Raw genomic sequence first — 26825 nt, forward strand, 5'->3', positions numbered from 1 at the left:
ACAGAAGAATGTTACATTAATTACGTTAGTTATACGTAAGCTTTATGTAGATGTAGTATTTTCTTATGTTTAACAAACTTATCTTGCTTATGTTATACAGGAAGAACAGATAGCAGTTCACTGCAGCTTATTACGTAGGTCTCACGCAATATTGTCTCGGAACAACGCAAGCATATCAGTTGTAGTCTGATATGGTGGCATGTTTGCAGGCAAACGTGATGGCATCAGAACTACAGGAGAAGGCTGGCAGGTGGGAGGTTTTGGAACGGAGTGTGCTGTAGATATCTGAGCTGTGAAGTCTTAATTGCAGCCCTAGATAAGGATTAGAAGGGTCTCCCAGACATGGTGATCTGCAAATACCTTGGCCTAAAAGGTGCTTTAATGCCCTAATGTGTATCGCATATCAGGGCCAGGTAATTAAGTCTGAGCGTGCACGCTCAAGTGTGTGTGCGCGTGTGTAATATGGCTGGAGATAGTGATAGCATGTGCAGTCGTTTTGATAAAATGCAGCTCCACTGTACTGCTGTTTTTTGACATTTGAAAATACGTCTTGTTTGCAAAACATTTTACACTATAGAAAACATTAGTTGTGTAATGAAATCAGATAGAGTACTGTTCAAAATTCAAAGACCACCCTCCATTTTTTAATGTCCAATAAATATGGCTCTTAAGTACAAACTATTTATTTTTTGTCAATCGAGAAAAAAGCAGGAAACATTAATTTATCTGATAATTAAACAGAACACCTCCACACCTAAGGATAATCTCTTTTTTTTTAGTATTTACTGAACACATTCAGTGATCATGAGATCGGGACTCTGGGGTGAACACCATCAGCTTCTGTCTTAGTTAAATTCTCTCAGAAATGGCTTCTTGACAGCTACAGATCTACTCAGATAGATAGTGTTGAGTTTTCTTCTCACAGAGGGATGAACGGAAACTGGGTTTTTTCAGATCTAAAACAAGAGTGGAGCTTGATTTTCTAAAACAGGGGTGTCCAAACTTTTTTTAAAGAGGGCTAGATGATACTGTGTTAAAAGACAAATATGGTTTTCAAAATATCATGAATGGAATCTGAGCTTTCTGTGAGCTACCGTGTTTTCCATCACTGTATGAAAGATGCACAAAGCATCTTTTATTGTTTGATTGTTCATTCAGAGCAGTTTGGATCGATAAGTGCTTCTAATAAATAATTAAATTGTTTAAGAGTAACAATACAACATGTCTAATCTATTATTTGTATTCCTATTCAAGTGTTTACTTGTTGAAAAATATAATTTGTGGGACATCTAAACAAAGATCTATACGTTTTTTGATTATACACAGTATAGCCACGTTTTTTGTTCAACTTTAAAGGGTTAATATTTATTGATCATCTGAATTTGCTCTGATAATAAGTTTTAGAGCTTTATGTCTGTAATCTTGACTAAACGTTGTTCACAAAATGAAGCTGCAGGTCTGGTCAGCTGCCATTAGGTGAAAGGAAGAACTGCAATGTACTGGCTGGCGGGCCACTTATAATACCCTGTAAAACAGAAGCCAAGGGCCAATTAAAATGTGTCAGTGGGCTGTATTTGGTTCTTGGGCCAGACTGATGGTGACAGTTATGGTGTCTACCAGGTCTTGCATAGTTGCTAGGAGTCCTATTATCTCTGTGTCTTTGCGTTGTTATTGTTTTTGAACTCCAGTTTTGGAAACTCTTTTTTTCACTTCAATTATGCTTTGACTTTCTCCTTCATTATGCAAGTTGATTATCTCATATATTAAAACAAATAACTTAATGGCTGTACAAAATGCATTTGGCTAAAATTCTAAAAATATTTCAATCAGTTATTTACCCACTGCTTGCATCTCAGTGGATTTCTCCAGGTAGATGCCTGTATATCATATCTCCATTTTTGTCATTTTTTTAGGTTTTTGACATAATTTGAAAATGTCTATTAGCCTTTATGTTGTCTGTTGTCTGTTGGCCTTACATTTCATGAGAATGGACCAAAACAAACGACCCAAAATGACTTGGAAAAAATTCTAGTTCCACTGACTTACATTAAAAGTAAAGCAGGTTTTTTCCTTCTCCTGTAAAGTCACCATTTTGGAGATACAAGATTTTCTTCCGACAACAGCTTTGTGTACTTTAGGGTCACAGTTTAGGGAGGCTAGTCACTCGGGGTGTTCTCTGAGAATATTGAGATGCTCCCACTGGAAACAAGGCCAGAGTGGCTCATGCCATGTCCAAAGATGCAGTTAGAGGAAAAAGTGAGCACGAGGGAGGGAGAGGAAAAGTAACAGCAGTGGCAGTATCAAAGAGAGGTTAGCAAATGCCGCGTTCCGAGCTCTCCGCTGTCCCTGGAGCCCCCGCTAGTCTGTTATCACCCAGCCAAGCAGGGGGGCTTTGAAATTGGCACTTTCCTTCATGTGACAATTGTACCTGCTGATAGGCCATTAGATTACTTAGCCACTCGGCCCTTTGCGGCCCACAGTAACCCCGCTTTATTTTCCCTTTCATAACCGCTGTTTCACAGAGCTGGTTTTCCACTCTGCTAGGTGAGAGGTCTGTTAGAAGCAGTGCTGGTGAAAAAAAGACCTTTTGTGTCCAATGATTGCCTGACATAGTTGTGTGTGTTAGCTGTGTTTGCGTGTGTGTGTGTGCGTGCGTCAGTGAAAAAAAACAACTTGAAGGAAAAATGGAAAGCTGTGTTTTTAATGTTGTCTTATTTGTCATTGTAATGTTTACATTTAAACCTGTGAGTAAAATGTTATTGCATTTTTAGTTCATTAAAAATGTAATTAGGCATATGCAGTATTTTATGCATATATACATTTTTGTTTAAAATTATTATATAATGATATATAATACATTATATATTTTATATATGAAATAGCTGCAGAGCATTTTACATACTCTATTTATACATACAATCCATGACAGTGCTGTGGCAGGTAGAACAATAGAGGACACATCTCACACACACACACACACACACACACACACACACACACACAAACACAAAGCACTGACCACATCACAGCCAGTAGCTCCCTCTGTTGTCCACTGCTGAACTGCATGGAGCAGGGCTGTCCTAACGCAGAGCTGCCAGTCTGCCTCCAACTTCCCACTGAGAAGCAATACACGAGCACTGCAGTCCTCTCACATGATCACACACACACACACACACACACACACAGCTTCCAACAGAGTGTGTTACTAAACACATCAGTCCTCTACCACACTCATCTTTCGTAACTCCTGGAGGCTTATGTGTATCTGTGCTTACATTAATGTGCTGTGGTTTTCTGTATCATTCTGTATTCATATAATGTTCCTCTCTTGATAAGCATGAAGTAAAGTCTTGTCACTATGCAATGAAATTCACCTTCAAAACCCTTAAAACAGGACTGAAATTAATGTTATTTATAGCTAACATTTTTCTTTTGATTCAAATGCTTTATATATTTGACTTTTTAAAAAATTAAATATCTTGAAGATGATATAAAATTTGGGGCCTGTGCCATTATCTGATATTGTTCGTGTATATATCTGCCTGTGCTGATATTGATGCTGATATGTAAATATTTTACAAAATATAGAAATTGGCACTAGATCCTCCTGGATTAGCTTTCTTCATAACATAAGGGTTACAACCGCAGTAAAATGAATAAAATTGCACAGTTGCCCAGTGTCAGCTAAATGATTAGGTCATGTTTGAAATATTGGTCAAATCTGAACATCTATTCGATGCTGATTTAAATTTTTTTTCAAATATCTTTCAATGCCAATATGATTCGGCTGTCGTTGTGCATCCCTAATATTTATTGTTTAAACTAAGCATTGTCTGTTTTCATTGCTTTAATACTGTCATCAGTAGAAGAGGCCCCTGTGTTTCTGTGTGCACAGTGCGGGTTGGAATGGTTCTGAATAAGCGGCCTGCCTCTAGAATTTATTAAGGCCCAATTTTGACAAGTTGATTTTAAACAACTCCAGCGGCGGCCACATTGACTGCATGCTTGGCGGCCGAGCTGGCTGACATGTGACCTGTGTGAACTTGCCCTCCCCTATTGACTGCCGTGATTGATGCTCCGCCGAGCTAGCCCTGATAATTCTTAGCCGCGTGTCAACAGCCAGTGACCAAAGGGGTCATCACTTGTCTTTAACATTTCACACACACAAATACAACCGCACACCAGCTCTCGCCACTGATGTGTGCGCGCGCACACACACACACACACACACGCATAGACGTAGGCGCTTGCATACAAACAAAAGAGGCCAGCTCAAGTTAACAACAATTTTGAGGCTGTGTGTTAGTTTTGTTGTCTTTTTACGCTTTTTTTTCAGTATTAGCTCTAGTCTTTTGTCTGCCAGCTCTCGAATTGAATATCTGCCTATCTCTGCAGGGAGATCGTGCCTCACTTTTGGAGGCGAAGCAAGACGAGACTCGGCGGATGTAAAACACACACGGCAGCGAGCCATGGAACAATGGAGGAAGGAGCTGTGTGAAAACTGCTAATGGAAACGAGAGGCAGCTATTGACACGTATCGACAGTCGGGGCAATCAGCCCGGACTGGCTGTGCATACTTAAGTTTAAATGTATTCAGCAAGGCTGCAGGGATTAAAGCCTATTAATGACAGCCTGTAGCAAGAAGCCTGCCTCAACAGTCTTTCAGCAGCCTTTTTTTCTTGAATGACTTTATGCTAAGGGGAGAATGTTAGCTTAGCATAGGGAAGAGTTGGCTATGCTAGGACTGAAGTAACATGATCCGGTGTCTTTGCTGGTATTAGCCATGGCTGTATTGATATAGTGACTTGTGGGATAGGATTTTTGCTTTTTTTGTTTAGGGGCTACTGATAGATGGACTTAGGAGGCAGGGAGGTCTTGTTCTTCTTGATCACAGTCCCAAGGGGTCTTTTCTGTAGCAATAAGTCCAGTCCATCTGTTTTCAAATAATCGAGAATGAACACCTCTGAAACTTTTTTGAGATTGTTTTTCTGCTCAGTCCTGACAGATACACATGCAGAAGGCGAAAGCATTTCAAGGAAACACATTTGCAGCATGGCCAAAAATTCACATTCAGCTCCTTCTACTCCCTCCCAAGCTGTGTAAATTAAAACGTTTGTTTCTTCTTCTTCCCTCCATTCTAGTGCATCTGAGCTCTGAGAGCACCAGCCGATTATGCACCGTGTGTCTGAGCACGCGCCCGCCGTTTGATCCGCACACATCTTAATATGAGGAATGTTGGTCCCGAGGGATCTCTCGGAACGCAGGTATCCCTCCTCTTGCCTTTCAGGCGCTGGCGTGCACGTTGTTTCTCTCCAAATCGCTCGTCTTCCTCGATTCAGTGATGACACCGTGTAATTAAAAACATAGTTAGAAAATGCAGTGCCATTCTTTTAGTCTGGAAGCCTTTGAAAATGAGCTTTAGTATTTTTTTGATCAGTGGTCTTATTTTTGTGATGCTAAGGAAGAGTTTACATTGTTTAAAAGCAACCACATGAATACATTAGGGAAAGTTTCTGAAGAACTTAAAGAATCCAAATGCACACTTTGTGTTAAAACGCCTTTGTTAGACTCACTGTGTCCTTCAGCAATGGCAGAATCCATGTGCTTTCACATTTCATTCCAGGAAACAGCCTAATTTCTTCATACTCTATAAATCCTACATCTTTTGATAGCAGTTTTTTTGACTACATTTTGCTTAAAAACGTTCTTGCTTCTTTGTTTTGTGTTCCATCTCGTATTATACAAGCTTGTTCACCCATTTTATAAATACACTTATGTGAAGATTTTAAGCTCTGATGCAGTTTGGTAAAAAAGCTTCTTTTAACACTTCTTAGCTTTTTAAAATCATTCAGTGAGTGGGTTACGTTTATTTCGAAGTCCTCAGTATGAAGGCATCTCTGCATGTCTGCAGATAGACCACCAAGTACAATATGCATCAGTGATAACTTGTAATTACAAAATCCAGATCATCACTAACGGTCTGCCTTTTTAAATCAAGTGATGCTAGTCTCTGATATAGTCACCTTTAATTGATATAAAGTACAGTCTAAAGACAGATGATGTGCATGGATCACCCTTGACTATGACTATAGAAGATGCTTGGTTTTCTACATTCCCTTAGAATCTCATTGGGCTTATTTGAGCTTTTGTCTAAACAAGTTTAACTGCTATGTGGTCTGTTCTAAGGTTTAATTTTTGGTGAGACTCAGGTTCAAATCTGCAGCAAGTTTTTGGAATACAAAAGGCCGGCCAGAGACGATTTGGGCGGCGGCATGGTGGGGCAGACACAATAGTTAGCTGGCCGCTGCGGCTCCTGAATTTTCTTATCAGTGGGGAATTGCGCTGCGCTGAGAACCCAGCAATATCTTCCCTGCTGCTGCTGGAAATGCAGCGAACATGGTGACACACACACACTCGTGTGCACACGCCAACACACATATACACGCTCAGAAACAGAGAGGTGCGCAAATGTGGCCCAATCATTCTGAAACAAAGGGGAGTCTTTGATCTTTTCTCACGGACCCCCCCCCACCTCCATGAATGATACAGCCGCTGTAGTGTTGGTCCAGCTTAGAAGGCTTCTCTTCCTTATGTGTTATAGTGTGGAGTACTTTTTGCCAGCATTTCTCAACTTATGCCAAGACAAGTTGGGGAAAGTCTTTGGCACAGAGAGTCTCCCTCACTCCAGGGCTTGCGTTTATAGAAATCAGTTAGCCCAGTATTTGCACTTGCCACGGTTCAGAGCTTAATGAAAGTGCTTGTTCTTTCAGTTCTCTGTGTGGATCTACTGGTGTGGGATCTTCCTTGTGCGGGACAAAAGGAGCTATGGAGGGAGGTGCGGGAGAAAAAGAGCAAACACATTGCTAGCAGGACAAAGCTTCATTTACAGTGTTTTGTATCAACAAAGTGAGCGGCTTTATCTCTGTGCTTGACAGCGTGAGCCGATAAGCAGTGCTGTAGGAGAGACATGCGCTGCCTCTTTAAATCCCTCTGTCTCTCTCTCTCTCTCTCTCTCTCTCTCTCTCTCTCTCTCTCTCTCTCTCTCTCTCTCTCTCTCTCTCTCTCTGTTGTCTTGCTATACCTCCCTCTCTCCCCCCCTCCTTTTTTCTGTCTCTCTCTTTCTCTCTCACTCACTCTCACTCTCTCTTCCCCCTCCCTTCTTTCTCACTGGCTCTCCCTGGTTTGTCCCCTCCCTTTTTCCCTCAGCTCAGTCTCTCCTCTTGCACAGACAGCGCCTTGTCTGGCTCCAATTGGCTGTGAAGGCACCAATCTGGCATCAGGAAGGGCCGGGGGGACTGCATATGCAAAGCCTCGCTTCATATTAATGAGCAGCAATCGTGGCTTTAAGTCCTTGATTAGAAGAGTGCAAGAGCTTTTGGTCCCAACTGGCTGTGCCTATAGGCTTGTCACTAGGAGAACGCTTTCTGTTAATTGCACTGCTCAAGTGACGGGACGGTGAGAGGAGGAGGAGAGAGAGGGAGAGGGAGAGAGAGAGAGGCAGAGTAAAAAAAAAAACAACTTTGATTTATAGAAGGGGTTGCTCAAATGATGGTCGCAGAGCGCAAATGGAGTCGGTAGAACTTTCGCTCCCCGAGTGTTTCTCTTTACACTCTGAACAAGAGTAGGTAAATTTTACCATTTTTTCCATTTCTCTACTTCTACCTGTGACTGCCTGACTTGTGTATGTGTTTGTGGGTCGTGCTTGTGCTAGTCGAATGCGTGTGTGTCTGTTACAAACAGTTTGCATGTTTTTTGTATGGTACCTGCAGTATATGTCTTTCATTGAGGAACTGACCACTAGCGTGTAGAGGTAGCTGTCACTGCGGTCACCGTCAGTTAGTGTCTGAAGCCGCGCTGTGCTTGTATACGTGCGAGTGTGGATGGGTGAGTGCTGGTGCGCGGCTATAGGTGCACTCATCCGGTGTTAGTGCTTACCTGTACGTTAGGCTTAGCTGTGTGCTCCTTCATGCCCTGTCTCAAAACCTACCTGACCAACGTTTCTTTAACAGCATAAGTAGAAGAAAACAAAACAAAAAAACCAGGTCAGTGAAATAATTGTTTAGTGGGACGCTGTCCGAGAGGGAGCGCAGTCGAGGCAGGGGATTGAGAGAAGAGGGAGAGAGAAGCAGAAAAAGTGGTCTTAGAGCAGTAGAGGTTGAATTGCAGACCGGCCGCACAGCATGTGGTGCACCGGAGGCGTTAAAGACGGCGTGCGAGAGAAAGTGATAGAGAGAAAGCGAGAGAGAGAGGGACAGAGTAGAGGACAGACAGGGAGGGGGAGAAGTGGCCCTGCGCTTCAGCTCCGTCTCACTCGCTCTCTCCGCTGTCAGAACGGCGAGAGGAAGCCCTGATAAAGTGCTCTATAAATCACTCTGAGCTGAAGGGCTTGTGCCGCTTCCTTTAAGTATTTTTTTCAATCATATTTTTATTGTGAATCGACCACGTTAATTCCTTTCTTCCCATTGTTGGCTGTGCCAGCCTTGAGAAATGTTGAAACTTTAGAAATCTGTAGTATTCTTATAATGTATAATATGTATTCTTAATTTAGTTATTTTACAGAGGTTGTGATTTAGTTCTGTGTTGTGAAGAATTTCGCAGCAAGTTTAAAAAAAAAAAAAAGTCACTCTGTAGTCTATACCTGGCGTAGATACCGTCATCAGATAGTATGTCCATTGTTTTATGCCTCGAACATTTCAGGCCAACAGAAAAATGACAGCGAGCAAGACGAGCGGCGGTGATGATTTAACGTTGTTCTAACTATTAACCTCTGGCCTGGGTTACAATGGAATACTGATAAGATGGTGCAAGCAAAGCCGCTGTGGTCAGCCAGCGCATGAAACTGAGACATGCATGCGGGCCAGTCACCCGTGTGTCCACCTTGTGTGTTGTCCAAGCAAGACCAGAAGACTTAGCGAGACTTATCATAGGTGCAGCTTGTTATTGTTTAAAAGATTTCACTTTTACATAGAAACATTTTAGCCTGCAGGAATAAATGAAGTGTAGGACTAATAGTGTAATAACTAATAATGCAGATGTTGTTTGGATCAGTGTACCCTTGGCTCAGGGGTCTGTGCGACAGTAAGTTGTGGGATCCAACTAGAACAGCTTGGCTGCGTTTTACCTTCGGCATGCTCATTAGACTGACTGGATTAAGGCTTATGAAAGTAAATGCGGAGATAAGAACATCGCTTTTCCACAGCTTGTATTTTTTTTTTCTTTTCCTCATTTGGTGCCTACTTACCGTTTGATCTTTCCTTTTAATACAAATTAACTGGTGATATTCTAATTAGTATATTAATGGTGGCAATAACAACAAGTGGCGGTTTAGCTATTATCATAATTACACGCGCTTACTGCCCTGCATGTACATTTCATTTGCATGCTCGTTTTAATATTTATGCACACGTTTCCAAATGAGGTTTGGGACAGATTCAATATTTCAAAAGCAGATTTCACACCCCCTTTTTTTCGGTAAGCGTATTTGTGTTTCAGTTTATTTGCTGGAAAATGTGATTTAATTTTGCCAAAATAGTACATTAATTTTAAAATCTGCATTTATATATTTTTGTTATGCTTTCTTGTCTAATTTTTTAAAAATATGGCTGTACATTTTCAGACTTTTGTGAAATGTGTGAAATTTTGGCCACGTCTTTTTAAGAAGAGTTTAAATTAGAGGAAGTACATCACTGTATGAACACAAACAAACGGTGTTTATTTGATGTTTTTATGACTGTAGCATATCTATATGAGTAGTAATAATTCATTTAATTTATTTCAATTGTTTTACATTTTTCTGCAAATCCACCACAACTGTATGAATAAATGTGTATATATAAAAGAAATAAATTGTAGTGTAATTTTGAGTATACTACAAATCTTGTTTATTCTTTTTTCCATAAATTTCTCAAGATTGAAAATCTGTATTTAGGCCAGGTTTACAAAGCTAAAATCAAGTGACAGCGTCCACTATAAAAGCAGCAATCAGGGATGTTCTGTCTTTGATGCTCAGATCACCTAAACTATACCTGGTGTCTTCATGAGCACTCAAGCATGTGCAACCTTTTGTCGCTTGATGGTGAATTTTCAGACAGCGCAGACCAGCGGTGGCCCTTGAACAAAATGTGATGATTTTGAGCTTCTTTCCACCTTTTCTCTCTCTTGTTCTTGCTCCATACGAGAGGAAAGAGGGTGAAAAGCCCCAGAGGCAGGGATCAGAGAGGAATAAAGGGAGATTGCGTAAATTAAATTCCTTTTAATCTCCTTATAAAATCATTTACTTAATTTGTCTGTCAAATGATGTCAATATGCACACCACTGATTTATTTATTCAGCCCCCCCCTCTCTCTGTGTGTGTGTGTGTGTGTGTGTGTGTGTGTGTTACCAGCATTGTTGCTTTTGAGCTCTGATTCGGGGCTCTCTCTCTCTCTCAGTCCCCTGTGTGAGAGGTGTCATGGTTTGTTGTCCGTGTGTGTGTGTCTGTCTGTCTCTGTGGCCTCTTGTCGATTTCTGTCTGGACACTCTTTTGTCTTTACGCTGTCCTGCTTATAGAAGACAGAGCTCTGCCACTTCCCCTTGTTTGAAGGGGTCTGAGGCATTCCAAGGGTAATTAACTTGAGTTAAAAGAGACAGAATGCGCCCCCCCCCCCCTCCACCGGGAAGTCTTTCAGGAGAAAAGAAGGGATGAGAGTGCAGTAAAGAAAGAGGGGAGGTATATTTCTTGCCTTTTGTTCGAAAGGTGCAATAAGTGGCCTCTTGGAGTGTGAGCGCACACATGTACATGTAAAGCAGCCGCGAAAGTCACATGCAGGTGCTGCACGCTTACGCAGCTGTGGCATGGAAGGGGAAAAGGGAGCAAGGGCAGATGGTATGATCGTCAGTTTGTGTGATTCATGCTCAATCCATCTTTTATTTGAACAGAAACACCACCTTTTTTTTTTTTTTTTTTTTTATAAAGAAAGATTTTTTTAAGCGCGCCCACACCAGCTAAAGTTCACACAAGCCATTACAAACCTTCACGCTGTAATTAGCAGTAATCTATTACGGCCCCAGCCTGGTATTAGAAATATCTGAATATTTGAAAGAGATTTTTTTTTCTTTCACCTTTTTCCCCCACTTTCAAATTCAGTTTCCCTGCTCCCCACTTGTCTTCCATCCACATTTATTTATATATGCCTGCCTGCTTACCTGCCCCTAATTTCCTATATACATTCAAGAAGTAGGGAGTAGGTGCATTTGGCTTTGTACCGTGGGACGATTAAGTTACAGGAGGTCAATAGAGGCTGTGGTCAGTTCATAAGCAGGAGGGGGCAGTTGGGTCAGATAAGTGTGTAAAAATAGGGCTTTCAGTCAGAGCGTTCCCTGAGGCCGGCTCTGGACGTTCAGGTTCAGAGGCAGGTTTTGTAATTATTTCTCAGTTGTGCTAAAACACCATTGTGGAACGGTACTAGCTTTATTAGCTTTATTATTTGCTTGTTTTTGGTTGAAGCCGAGGCTTAGCCAGTCCCTTGTGGCTGGAATATCAGCTGGTATCAGGGCTTTTAACCCCGTACTATCACGCTGACACATACATACGTGTGGAATTTGTTAGTGCAACTGCTCTCTGTGCATGGGAGTGTACGTGCACTTCTTCATACCAGAGAGAAGCTTCTGGAGTTAGAATCTGGATCTTAACCGCTGGATTTGGGCAGATTCTGATATTTCTTCTTACCTCTACTGCTCTTGTATTAAATGATGAAATTGTCATTGTCCTGTAGCAGAGAAAAGGAAATGAATGGCCGTGTGGGCTGGTGGCTGACAGTGAAATATTTCGCCTCTTTCCCCTATCATACTTCATTTGTGTGCATGTGCGTGTGTGCGCCAGTGACGGGGGGAGGGGGGGGGTGCGTGCTGAGTGGAGAATGACAGGCTGGATGTTCGCCGCGTTGTGACCAAATCTGCTTCCTACTCTTGCTTTCAGTGGGACAGCAGGATGTATTTAGATCTCCTTTTTTTCTCACCGAACCCACCTCACACGCTCTGCACCTCCTGTCCATCTATCCATGCCTTTCTTTCTCAGTCCTCCTTTATCTGCGCTTTTTAATGGTTGTAGTAAAGTAATAGGCGCAGAGGTATGAAAGTTTATCTGGGATTTTATTTAAATTGCATGCAGTGACTTGAATAATTTTGAGTGAAGTTGTAGAATGTATGCGAGTTCGGGGCCACTTGCTTTAAACATCTTAAGAATTTGTTTAAAGCTGTGCTTTTAAATTTAAACGTTGCTGCACATTTAAACTGCTACACGTTAAACAGAGGGTCTGAAACTCAATTTAAAATTATGGATTTTTTTCACTTTCCACCAAAGAGTTTTTACACAGCTCAGGTAGAGGAGGCTAAAATTTACAGACGTTTTATGCAAGTGATTGCTGGTGTACGGTATTTAAGTGTGAGTAATAGAGAAGCTACATCTCGCTGTTATCGGAAGAAAACCTCGTATCTCCAAAACGGTAACTTTACAGGAGGAGGAAAAAACGACTTTACTTTCAATTTAAGTCAAAGGAACCAGACATCTTTCCAAGTTATTTTGGGGCCGTATCTTTTAGTCCATTCGTCGTGACATTTACACACAGTGTAAAGGCCAACAGGCATTTTCAAATGATGTCAAAAACTGAAAAACGACAAAAAGTGAGATACTGAGTTTTCTTCCGACAGCAGCGATATGCTAAATACAACAAGTTGACCATATCTGTCATGATTTATGTGCGCAGGCATGTGTGAGGTAGATGCCCTACTGTAAGGCCATCACAACAGAGGCAATTAGATATTCATCCACTGCTAATTCGATGTGATGCACCTAATTGAGCGTTCTCTACTACGATTTAACGTGCAGTGCAACTTTCTTTTATTCGCAAGTGACTCATTTGGTATTAAATTGGGTATGATTTATTTACACTTACTGAGCAGGATTCCAGTTCGTGTAAATTCGGACCAGCGTGATTTCTCTGTCCATAGATTATCTGAGCCGTTCTGATTGGAGGCTTTTGCACAAATCTGCTTATGTGCTGCAGTGTTTCCAGACAGTAGTGGATGTACCTGGCTGCAGGGGGATATGGCATAATGTGAACCTGTTTCCGGTTCAGATCTGGGGACAGCACTCGCTCACATGTACTAACGTACGATGGCACATCTGTAACACGCTACAGCTGTGAAGGACACTGCAGAATACTGCAAGCTTATGTTATTGGTGAAAGAGTAGTGGTAAATATAAAGACGCAGAGCACAAATGACAGAACATACACAGCGTTAGTATTTGCGTGCTGCTTTCACCACCACTAACCTTCACGCACACACATACACGTACACTGAACAGTAGCATTCCTGTGGAGAGGCTCGTGGTCGGGGACCGCTGTGTCCATGCGCGCTCCCCCTTATTAAAGCCGACAGTCCATCTGCCTCGTTGCGGTGCCGCTGTACCCCCTTCCCCCGCTCACATAGCCCCCCCCTAAATTTGCCCTGTCCCGTTCATCAGTGTTCAGCCCCCCAGAGGTTCAGCCCCACGTCTCCCTAACACATAATAACAAGGACCCCTGCCGACACAAAAAAAGACGTGGAACGTTCGTCCGGCTGCTGTCCTGCACAGCCGTCTCTCTGCCTTGGCCTGTGATTATAATCTGGCAGATTAGACAGAGTGAGGTATTAGGCATTTAAGTGGTCCAGTGTGGTTCAGTTGCCTAGTTCTGTCTTTTTTTTTCTTTTTTTTTAATGTGAATGTTTATCCATGTATTTTGCTTTGAATTTCATACATGTATCAGGATCAAAAAAACAATTCTATTTTATTTCTATTTTATTCAAACCTAAAGAACACTTAAAGAGCAGGTTTTTATTTTGGTTTACTGAGCTCAGGTTAGTGTTACATTGGGGGATGTACATAGAAAAGTCTTGTTACATATGGGTATATTTACATAAATGTAAATATAGTCTTGACCTTAGAAAAACACACACGTGTGCAGAGTTAAATGATTTGGGGAAAATATCCACTTGCAATTTTTCTGGCTCACAGGCTCTGCATTATTAGGTTAAATTTTCCCAATTAAAAGTGATTAAGAAAATATAGGATATCATTAAAATTGCAGTTCTTGCCTTTTGACTGCACTTTTTGAAATTGCAGTTTTGATATAAAAATAATTGTTCAGCCTGTGTGTGTGTGTGTGTGTGTGTGTGTGTGTGTGTGTGTGTGTGTGTGTGTGTGAGATGTACACATATGTAAGATGCAGGGCTGACCTGTAGAGAGTAATTAGCGGGGTGTGTGTGTAGCTGTGCTGCATGACCCGTCAGAAGGGAGCAATAGAGATATAGACAGAGAGGGAGAATGAAAAGGAGAGAGAGAAGTGAGGGGGTGACATTTGCTGTGCTTTGGGCGCTCTCTGCATTGGGAAGAATGGTACCTGTCTAATCAATCAAAGCTCCACCATTCACAGATGGAATAGCAACACATGAGTGAGTTGCTGAGTATCAGCCGAGACACACACACGTGCACACACACACACACACACACACACACACATATATACATACATACATGCACGCGCGCACACACACACACACACACACACACACACACACACACACACACACACACACACACATACATACATACATACATACATGCACGCGCACACACACACACACACACACACATGCGCGCGCACACACACACACACTTGGCTTAATTCAGCTCATTGTCCTGTGTGTTAATCTTTGTCCGAGTAAAGGCTACGCTCACTCGTTCTGACAGGAGCATGAAATGGGTTCAGGTAGAATCCCAGCAGTTCAGCCCTCTCTAGCCAGCTGCCTGTTACTCTTTACTGTTTCTACTGTCCAGGCCTTTGTAGAAAAAACACCCTGTCCCCACACACACATACATACACAGTTTCCTCTTCCATTATTACTATTGTCTATTAATGTATCTGTTAATTTAGCTGGTAGGAGTTTGATAACACCTTAAACAGAGTTAAAGTGAATTGAGATGTAATAGTAAACAGCGATACCCCAATTTGGGATTTGTAAGCTGATGCCAGCATCAGATGTTTTAAATGCACATATTTGTCAATGCTGATTCATAAACATGTATAATTTAAGGAAATTGGGACCTGGGTTAGCATTACAGAGAAATATAACATTTATTTCTAGAGAGTTACTTGCAGTAAAATGAATAAAATGCAAATATTTTTACACAGTAGCCCAGCATTCACAAACCGTCTGGTCTTCCGGAGTTTAATAAATAGATAAGCAAATACCGTCTTGAAATATTGGTCAGATCTGAACATATAGTTTCAATTTAGATAAATAGTGCCACAATATGACTCCATTATCGTTGTGCATTCCTAATAATAATAATAATAATAACAGCCGTTTATTACTAATGGTAAGGTGCATACTAATTTCACATGAGCCTAAGTCTCATGTTCTTTATTTTAGTACTTTTTGTTTTTTTTGTTCTTTCTTTCCTGTCTTTTAATGAAAGCTTTTAAATGAATGGGCAAATTTGCTGACGTTTTGCTGAATCCTTACAAACTGCTCTAGTAATGTAGTGACACACCAGCTGAAGAGATAAGATGCATTCTTTGCCTGAAACATGAAGCATGAACTGAACTCACATTCTGTAGAGTGCTAATGGGACTTCAGTACCACATCGCACAGAGATTGTCTGGTGATACAGTTATTATTACACTAAAGCATTTACAAAGGTCATATATTAAAGGTAATTCAATTTTATTCCTGCTCCTTAATTTTTGAACTGAAATATTTGCTTTGTGTAAAAAATTCAGAAGGTGCTGTGTGCATGCGTGCGTGCATGTGTGTGTGTGTGTGCGCTAGTGTGTGTGCGCTAGTGTGTGTGTGTGTGTGTGTGTGTGTGTGTGTGTGTGTGTGCGCGAGTGTGTGTTGGTTTCACGGTCTGCGTCTAGGAGTCTGTGTAGGGATGCCTGCTTGTGCATGTCTGATTGTGCCTGCTTTACTTGTGTTGGGTTTTCCCACTTCTTTGCTTACCAATCAGAAAAGTATTTTTTCCTTTACTTACAGTACATTTACTACAGTACATATGTGTTGTTTGCTTATTGCTGTTAATCTCTTTTTTAAGGGCAGTAAAGAAATATTGGCTTTTGATGTCATTTTTTCCATGTGTTCATAAAGATATGCTCCCTAGCAAACAGGACGGGTGTTCTGTTCCACAGTGTAATCTACTGTGATTGTAATTGTAAGGAAAAGCAAAAAGACGGTCGTATTTACATCAGAGTTTTTTATTTTTTAATATATTTAGTTAGCTTCATTGAAAGGCGTATAAATGGTAGTTGAAAGGTGCAATGGCGTTGCGGGGCGTCTGTGGAAGTTGCCGTGTCTGCAGAGCAGATCGATTCCTCTGCTCACTCGACCAGGACTAACGCCAGCACATTACGCGCATGTGCCGCTTTTTCCACCAATATGCCCTGACTGCCTGTCCAGCCCCGACATAGCCCTGCACCAATCACACACTCACAGTGTTTGTGTGGTGATCTCACACACACATACGCTGTCGTGAGTGCAGCTCATAGCCCCTTCACCTAGCTGTGAAATTAGAGATAATTGTAGAGAGAATGATTATAGAATAAAAGCCAATATGCACCCAAAGCATATTACTATCTATGTCTTTCTTATGATGAACATTACCAGCTGCCTCACTACTTTTAGGTTGTGACTGACGGGCTAATGCAGTTCTTTAACCGACCTATGATAAGGTTATAATATTGCTATAGTGAACATGTAATGTTTAAAAAGCGCATAGCACAAATTTTTTGATGTGGAATGCAAACACTGTTTCAAAGCATACTATTCACTTCCTAGTCAATACAGTCCATAGGGAAACTGTCACAAAAACCTACACACACACACACACACACACACACACACACACAGATATATATATATATATATATATATATATATATATATATATATATATATATGATACTGGACAGCAAGAAACAGATTTTTTTTCATATATCTGCCCTAATATTATTTTGGTACATCACTATTGCCAGAAAAAAACCTCGTATCTCCAAAATAGTAACTTTGCAGGAGAAGAAAAAAAAAACTACTTTGTTTTTAATGTAAGTCATTGGAACCAGGCTTTTTTCCAAGTAATTTTGGGCCATTTCTTTTGGTCCATTCGTCAAGATATTTAGACACAATGTAAAGGACAACAGAGATATTCAAATTATGTCAAAAACTGAAAACCTGACAGCAGCGATATGTTATAAGATATAATAAATATCCACGTATAAGTGGAAAAGTGTAGGAAAAAAAGGAAAAAAATCCTACAAAGATGTTTAAGGCTCTAGAAATTTTTTTGTAACTTTCCACACTTTAGCAAAAGAAAACAGAGTGAGACAGCGAAAAGGAGCACTATAAGAGCGAAAGCACAGAGAGAGAAGACAGGTAGAGCTTCATGCTTGTGCTCTCTCCGGCACACGCCGGAGCCGAGTATTAGTTGAGTGATTAGTTTCATTACTCGGAGTGTGGCGTGCGGCAAGGCCCACGCCGGCTAATGACATTGAACGTGTGTGCTGAGTTGGAACGGAGAGGGAGAATTAGGGAGCCTCCTCGCTTAATGAGAGAGCGAGCGTGGCAGACTCACTCAGTGTGTTTCTCCACACTCCCCACCAGGAAACCTTCCCCACCTTAACTCTTTTTTGCAGATACTCTGCAGTGAATACACTGAGACCCTTTTGCCCCCCTCTCCTCAGTGACTGCGGAAACGGTCATGTGGGATGCGCCCCCTCACCGGTTTGTTCTGCAGGCTCGGAGACTGTGGCGTTTAAGCCTCGATTCATTTGCCTGAGTTTGCCTAAACATTTCACTGTGCACACAGGATGGCTGGAGCAATTACCATTGAATTTTCATAAGTGTGCCACAGATTGGCCCGTGACTTTGACTGATCGGCCCATTGCTCATACATCTCTGATGTCACCCCTGAGATTTTTTGGTCGTTGGCTTTTTAACGGACACTCAAGGGTTTCGTAGGACTGTAGAAAACTGTCCCGCCGTTGGTTTAATACCTTAGCGCCTACTTTAGAAGTATCTATATTAGACATATTTCTAAATTAGAAATCCCCCCATTGTGGCACTAACAAAGGTCACTGAATGTATCTGAAGAACCAAAAATGGTGTAGATTGCAGTTATCAGTACTCCTACAATTAAAAACCAGTGTTATTGTGTGGGACCAGTTATGGTATACCAGTGTAAACAATATATTTCCCTTCATTAGAATTAACTAACCCAGTGTGGTCGGATTTACTCCCCAGACTCTGCACTTTCTGTCTCTCTTGTTTTCTCTTTATCTCTCACTTTGCTACATTCTTGAATCCATCAAAAGATATAGACATGCATGACGTCAGGCTTTTCCCCATCCTTTGCTTCTTTAGGGCAGTTCATTGCCCTTCTCTGACCTCTTCAGTTCCGAAGGTCTGTAAAAGCCACAGGGTCTCCCACCCTGACGTCCAGGAGATCAGGTCGTGTGCCCGTCTCCCAACACTCTTCTTTCATCCCCCCCTCTAAAGCATCACATTAAACTGTCAGGGAGGTTTTCAGTTAATGCCAGACATTAACAAACGATACCTACTTCTTCCCATCAACAGTGAAAAAGCAGGTTGTTAAAACCACAGAAAAGAGTGAGAGAGTGAAGAGTTTTCTGTATCCGTGTGCCAGGCTCTGCATCAGTGTCTGTCAGTAGCGAGTGGCTGAGTTGATTTTTTTTTTTTTCCCTTTTTTTGTGTCAGAATTCCTTACAACATCTCTCTGACCCTCGTCTCTTTCATTCCTTCTCTTGCTTCTTCCCTTTGTTTTGTAGAATGAATGTATCAAAGGCCCAAGTTAATAGCGAAGATAAGTACGCCAAATGCGGCACGTGGAGAATGCAACAGCATTACGACGTCGAGGCGAGTCACATGCGCGATGCGCATGCACTATATAACCAAAGGTAAGGAAGGAAAAAATAAAATCATCAAAAGCCAAAATCAGTTGACTTCTGTGTTTTATGTTTGTTTTGTTTCATGTGCTGCAGGACTGCTTGCCAAGTTGTTTTGCATTTGCTTCGAACAGTTCATGCAAGGCTGTGAACTGCTAGCTGTGTGTACAGTGATGTGTATGTGTGTCGTCTGAGTTTGAGAGTGTGGGCTGGCAGTAGATTGTTGGTTTCATGGGGTTGGTTTTGCTTTGGTGCTTGTGTTAAGCTAAGCTACTGTGTGGATGCGCCTGAGAGAGAGAAAGAGAGAGAGGGAAAGAGAAAGAGACTTGCCATCTGTCTCACCTGCTGCATGTAGGTGTCCATCTGCTTTGGTCCAGTGCAGCGTGGAGGCTTTCACCACACCAGCTATTCCACACATCACACTACATCTCTTACACTATCTACTACACTATCGCTACGGGCCAGAGACAGAGAGAAAAAGACACATGCAAATAGGAAAAAAAAGAATGGATGAACAGATAAATAATAGGTAGGTAGACAAATAGATATACACGTAGATATTCACAGATAGATAGATAGATAGATAGATAGATAGATAGATAGATAGATAGATAGATAGATAGATAGATAACAGGGAGAGAGAGGGAGTTAAGTTTATGGGTGTGGGGGTGCGGAGGTTGGCAGTGCTGTGCTGAGGAATGTGTTAAATGCTTGAAGGATTCCGATTAGCATATAAATTTAGATGTATGAAGATCATTGCGTCGATCACGAGTCACTGAGTTTTATCTTGACTTAGTGGAGGCTGATTTGCGTATAAAATACAGCCAGATGTGACCAGTTAAGGGTCTTCCCTCTCTTTGTCTTATGCTCTCTCTCACTCCCTCTCCTTTGCGCTCTCTCTCTCTCTCTCTCTCTCTCTCTCTCTCTCTCTCTCTCTCTCTCTCTCTCTCTCTCTCTCTTAAATGGTTTTGTTTGACTATTATAATTTGAGGTCACATACATTATACTTGTGGTTATTGCTTTGGCCATTAAGAAAGGGTCAGGGAGAAGGTTTCTGCCCCTGCATGGTCTGCGTTCATTAGTATTTTATTGATGTATTTTTGCGCATATTCTGTTTTATTTTCCTCACCTTTTTGTAATAAAAGACTAAGAAAACAAAGTTTTCGAACATAACCTTCACCTGTCCATATGGTCCATATATGGAAATTAAACTGCTAGTTTTAATGAGTGTTTCAGCCTGGACTGCTCGTTCTGAGACGCACATTACGGGGCATTCGGCACAGAGACCTTTTACATGTATCAGTCATAAAGACACAATTGAAAAAAGGTCATGGAAAAATTTATTATGACTTTTTGCAAACATAAAACAGACAAGCAGTAGAAATGGACCTCAGGAGCCGAAAAATTAAATTCAAGAAAAATGTTGGAATTGTGTCCTTTAAAAGTAAGCATAGTATAGCATAATTCTGCGTGGTTTCTTACTGAATGTAAATTAATAGCTTGCACCCGACAGATTTGGGCTTGGCATAACTGTAGTATTGCATTTCATATCTTATGCCACATAACTAGCACCTTATAGCTTATGTGCTCTGTTTGGTCATTGTTTTATCTTTTCTAAGCAGGGGCAATTTTATTTCAGCGTGGGGTATCGCCGCAGGAGCCGTGGTGATCTTGGATCTCAGATATCTGGCCTGGTTCATATTTGTATTGGCCATAGTTTTCTAAAAAATGGTGCTGATCATGGAGGAGTCTTCTTCAGCCTGCAGATGTGATCTGAGATTTTTGCTCTTCATACAGCAGCCCTAAAACCATGGGCTGATGTTTTTGGAGTGGTGTTTTCTCTCTAATCCCCTGAGTGTGTATCCTGCTAGTTCTGCTACTGTGTTCCCCACACACACACACACACACACACACACACACACTGGCATCTCGACAGGATATTTTGGAGGTTTAAGCAAAACCTTTTAAAAGGGGGTGACTGTGCTTTGACTGTAGGCCCTAAAGAGTATTACGTCAATTGGATTTCGGGGGGGTTAGTCTGGGTCAAACCAATTAGACTCCATTCGCATGCAAAAGGCTTCTCTGCTTTAAGCCAATCAGGCTCACGTTACTGGCATGGCTGGGGCTTGTGTCGCTTGACGGACGGGGCTGCCATCGGCTGGACAGTCACGCCACAAGCACAGAGCAAAGCATGCTGGGAGCCGGAGGACAAGGTTAGCTCCATGAACATCTTTGTTTGGTGTGGCACACTGTGAAGCCAGGCATATGCATCGTATGTAATCAGATACCTGCTGTGCTGTGGAACGGATAGTGTGCAGCAGAGACAGAGGAGGATGTTGGGAAACTGAGTCTTTAGCAGCTTTTTTTTCTCCCCTGCATCATGAATTTAAAATGGAAGTGAAAATTTTTTCGTTCTTATTTATTCCAATGTTCGGTTTTATTAAACAAAGGCTTACTGCCCAGATAAATAGCTGTACATACCATTTTTAACAGTACTGTACATTGCAGTTATATACATTTTCATTGTATATCAGTACCAAAATCAGTACTATGCATATCTATATTGTTGCGTTAAGACAATCCTATATATATTATAGTATTAATTTAACACCACTCTAATGTAGATGCATTTACTGCTTGGGGTGGTCATGAGTGCAATATTCTGCATCCACATTATTTAATCTGAATTACTATATTCATTATAATTGTTGTGTTTTCTGTGTGGTTGTGAGGAGTGTTGTTCTTGGTTGTTGCATTAAGCGATATAGCGTTTGTGAAGCAGTGTGGTAGTGTGTACAGCCTCTGCCTACTCGGCCATTCATTTATTGCAAACCGCAGCAAGAGTCTAGTATTTCCACTGAACTTTCAAACGTGTTGGGTGATGTGGTATCCTACATTAATCACATGTTTATTGTACATAACATTAATTACATTTTTCTAGAAATGCGACTATGCTAGTTATTAACGGCATTTTTTGGCTGACGCTCTTATCCAGAGCGACTTACAATTTGATCATTTTACACAATTGGCCTGACTGCATGTCTTTTGGACTGTGGGAGGAAACCGGAGAACCCGGAGGAAACCCACGCAGACACGGGGAGAACATGCAAACTCCACACAGAGAGGACCCCGGTCGGGGAATCGAACCCAGGCCCTCCTTGCTGTGAGGCGACAGCGCTACCCGCCACGCCACCGTGCCGCCACCAGGTTAACCATACCTGGTGCTGCAGGCAGGTATCTTACCTGTACAAAAAGCCTCCTGTGTTATTGTGGACATTACTGGGCATTCTCAGACCATAGCATCAGGTTTCAGATACCATACAAAAGAACTTCCCCCGAATAAAGCTTAAGTAAAATCATGTCTTGGCTCGTGGGCATCGAGTGAAACAAGCTATTCTGAGGTAGGCGTCAGTCTAAGCTAAGCTGAGTCTTGAATGGGGGACTTTGTGTAACGTTCAAAATCCTTTTCATCCCTACTAGATTAATTACAGTTTTGTGGCCAAATTAAAAATAACGTTATACGAAAACCACAATGTTAAGTGATCTTTGCTTTTATTATGTTCTTTTATCTTTAAGATTAAGCCTCTGCTCCCACATCCATTTCAGTTTCAGGCACGGTCATAAAAATGCTGGACGAAAAGAAAGCAGACATAACAAATATGCCACCACCATCACCACCATCACCACCAACACCACCATCACCACTACTATGATTTACTGTGATTATTCTTAATTAGGTTACCAGAATAAGAGGACTGTTACCAGCACAGGCCTAATGGCATTCAGTAACACCTGGGCCTAAAAAATCTAAAGGACAGGACACAAACACACACAATCATGCACACTTACACAGACTTAGATAAACACGCACACACACACACACACACACGCAGGTTGACCAGATCACTTGAGGACAGCAAACCTGCCTGCTCTTAGACCTTACAAAATAAATAGACAAATAAACCCCCTTTACTGAAATAGACAGACATCCGCCTTTTGCTACACATGCACGCACGCACACACACACACACACACACACACACACTCACTCCCTCCTAAAAACTCACACTGCTGAGTTTGAGAGTCTTAACCCCAGTCCTTGGATCTGTGTGTGATCTTAACCTATTATGAAGCCCATTGCAGCAGCTGGAATGAACTGATTTATTTTATTTCTCTCCAGAGATGTTATTTTATTTATATGATCAAATACAGGGAACAGGATTGATTTGCCAGGGGAGCGCTTGTTACTGTAAATTTAGCAGCTTGTGTAATAAACTGGATTGCCTTAACCCAGATGGGGGAGTGAACAGCTTTTGGACGCGGCGTCGGGGTGAAGATTAGATTGCAGTTTATGGTGGTGGAGGATTATTAGGTGCTGATGTTGATAATGAAAAGCAGCTCTTTCAGGAGTGGTGGCTGGCAGTTTGCTGTGTCTTTCTCAGACAGTAGCCGCCTGTCTGAGATGTTGATCAGTGGGACTCGTATTTAAATCTGACTGTGTGTTACAGAAACAGGGTCGACCAGCTGCATTAAGGACACTGTAATGAAATTTTGCTAGGTGCTTGTCGATGGCATTGACAACCCAACTGTGTGCAACTGTCCTATTTGTGTGCGTGTGTGTGTGCGTGTGTGTGTGTGTGTGTGTGTGTGTGTGTGCGTGTGTGCATGTTAGAGTAACCTGTGCTTTTATATAATTTCATTGAACTTATAAAAAGAATAAGAAAAATCACAAATAAGATTATTTAAATGATAATGATCACTATTATAAATACCATTTATTACAATGCTTATTTTATAAAATATTTAATAATAATAATAATAATAATAATTATTATTATTATTATTATTATTATTAATAATAATAATAATAATAATAATAACAATAACACATATTTGACCTTTTATAAAAGAAAATACAGAATAATTGTTCATTTTGTGGTGGAGTTAAAGCAGGTTGTATATATCTTATTGTCTTTAAAGGGGATTTCTGTGGAATCTTTGCTTAATTAAGTTGCTGAGATGCAAACAAAATGTTTAGAGTGGCTTTTGATATGAAATGGTGCATTTTACAGAAACCCACTGACTCAGAATCCTGTACCGTGGTTGTGACAGGAACCAGGGGTTCTGATGGCTATAGCACAAATATAGTCATCAATTCTTTACTATCCAAAACAACTGGTGAACCTACCTAATAATGAACCTACCTATAATGTCTTGCCTTACAATGCGCTACTTATACATTTCAGCTGTTTATTTAAAAAAATAAATTATACATCAAAACATTGAGAAATTGGTGTCTCCGGCATCAGCCAACATATTGGTAACCATTTAGCTTATAACTCTGTGATTAAGTTTTTAAAGGCACGAAATGTCTCAGATGTCTGGTTCCTGTCACCGCTACTGTGAACAGTTCTGACTCCGTAAGTTTCTGTGGCGCCACATCAAACCACTCTGAATGGCTTTGCTTATATCTCAGCAATTGAGTTCTCTCAAAATTTAGAAAAAAAAATATTTTATTTTATTTTAATTTAATTTAATATTTGGCTGCTTGTGTTTTTATACGTTGATATGTGTAGGTTTGGTATAGATTGACTGATGTGATACAGTTGTGTTGTTAGTGGATCCATCTGAGTATTTTAACATAAACTCTCACAGGCATTGAGTTTAGTGCAGGCGTATCAGTGATTGCCTCTGTGTGTTGAGATTGAAAATAGCTGCTGAAGGATGTGGAAGTTCCTGTATACGTTAATGAAATAGTGCTGTTAGCATATGAGAGAGAGAGAGAGAGAGCGAGAGAGCGAGAGAGAGAGAGCGAGCGAACAGACAGCGATGGATCTTCGCGCCGGGTTAAGGCCGAGGCTCTGTGAGCAGGAAGTGAGGCAGAATGGGTATTACAGAAGTAAACCCGATTATGGGCGGAATGTGAATTAGATTTGGTAACAGATGGTGGTTGGTGTTGAAAATTTAAGATGCTTTGCAGAGGGTGGAGTGGTGGGGAGGGGGGACCGCTCAGTGCATCTTCACCCAAGCAGGGGTTGGTACGGGGGCTTGGGGGGGAGTGATAGACGGCTATAACTCACAACAATCCCGCCTTGACAGCCAATTTCAAGATTCTGATCTGGTTAAAGACACGGCTTTCCCCGCTTCGCTCACTGAAAACAACCGCTGCCCCCTCCCACCTTTTTTTCCACCTCTCTTACACGCTTGTCATATTTCCTCGAATAAAATCCTCTTTAACCATCTGTTTAATAAATTGTGTTTTTAATCCCCAATTTTTTTCAGCTCCCCCCCTTTTTTATTATTATATTTATGTGCAATTTCATTTCATTGAGACCATGGCTCATCCTCTCTTATCTGTCCCGTGTTGAGTTGCCTTCAAATAGATGAAGGGTTTTTCTCAGGGAGGAAGCGGAGAGGAAGGAGATTTTAGGCATATTACTTGTTGAAAAATGCCAAAGCTTATTTACTGATTCTCAGGCTTGTGTTGCGGAGGCCTGTCAGTGAGAAGTCACTCACGAACCTGGTGATAACACTCATAATATGACTGCTCTACAAACTAATAATTACATCAGACTTACTTACATCCTGCTCCCTGCAGTTTGACTAGCTGCTGTAGGAATTGACATTGCTGGGAACTTTGGCATATCTAAGTGGGTAAAGAGTGCAGGACAGCTTACTTGTCATAAATTTTTTCAAGGGCTGTCACTATAAATTATATTATTAATTGAGTAATCTATAGATTATTCTAATGATTAATCAAGTAAATATTTTTTTAAATCTAGAACCATGTTGCCAGCTTTGTTTTGCACACTGTGGAATCACACCTCCGCATTTAACCTATCTGCAGTGAAGCACCCACATGCATGCACACTAGTGACCACACACACTAGAGGGCAGTGAGTACACTTGCCCAGACCAGTGGGCAGCCCCATCCACGGCGCCCGGGGAGCAGTTGGGGGTTAGCTGCCTTGCTCAAGGGCACTTCAGTCATGGACTGTCGGCCAAGAGGTTCGGGTTACAGGGCTGGTTCCCTGACCTCCATCCCACGACTGCCCCCCAATAATAAAAATTGGCTTAACTGAACAATAAGAAACAATGCATAGATTCCAGCCTATAATTCCAAAATGCTTTATTGGGAAAAAAAATAATTTAAAGAATATATGTATGTACAGTGATTAGTCTACATCCATTATAAAAATTGTTGTTGTTTTACTGTTGACACATCATTTGCTTAAACAAAAGCGCAATATAATGTTCATGTGCGTTAAGACCGACAGGGTTGTCTGTCTGTCATTTCATTGCATCATGAGAAGTAATTGTTTGTGGTGGACACAGAACTTTGAACAAAAGTGGCAGCAAAGAGATGTCACTCTGAGGCAGCAGTTCCATAAGGAAAGGTAAAGCTCCAGACTAAAGCCATAAAAGGATAAAAACAGTGCATGGGACAATGTTAAATATGTTTTATGGTGTTTCCTGGATGATGTGGTGAGGAGTAATACTTAAACTCTGTAAAATATACAGTCTTATAATCAGTAAATTGTGCCAAAAGTAGGAAACGGATAAATGATTAGAATCTAGTATTGAGAAAACCGGAACAGTGATACATTGAACAGATGTCAGCCACAAGGTTTTAGAATTATTTTATTAATTGTTCAGAGATTTTAATAAGCAGTTAACAGCCTTAATTTTCAAACTTCTTGTATATTTGATGACACAGTTATTAGAATGTAGTTGTGCGGTTAGTCGATTAATCAAAAAAAAAAGTTGACCGATTAGGTTAATTGATCCTGGAAAGTAATTGTCAGTTTTTGACCCAATGTATAAAAACACTACATGGCCAAGATGCTT

General features: G+C 41.1%; 1 protein-coding gene across 13 annotated transcripts in view; it reads left to right on the top strand.

The window, feature by feature from the left end:
- The window catches only part of esrrga (estrogen-related receptor gamma a), a 216675-nt gene that overhangs the window by 117698 nt on the left and 72152 nt on the right, over positions 1 to 26825 (top strand). For 3 of the 13 annotated variants that reach the window (XM_017720329.2, XM_017720332.2, XM_017720330.2), the window contains exons 1-2: positions 7351 to 7621; positions 18861 to 18989. The exons of 3 other annotated variants lie outside the window; for them this stretch is intronic. In XM_017720329.2, the coding sequence (XP_017575818.1) occupies positions 7566 to 7621; positions 18861 to 18989 (185 nt within the window). In that variant the 5' untranslated portion in view covers positions 7351 to 7565. Of the gene's footprint in view, positions 1 to 5141; positions 5265 to 7348; positions 7626 to 18860; positions 18990 to 26825 lie in introns of those variants that run through there. 7 more of the 13 variants (XM_017720327.2, XM_017720331.2, XM_037542217.1 and 4 more) reach the window with 5 other exon arrangements.

Source organism: Pygocentrus nattereri, chromosome 10, assembly GCF_015220715.1.
Source record: "Pygocentrus nattereri isolate fPygNat1 chromosome 10, fPygNat1.pri, whole genome shotgun sequence".
NCBI lineage: Eukaryota > Metazoa > Chordata > Actinopteri > Characiformes > Serrasalmidae > Pygocentrus > Pygocentrus nattereri.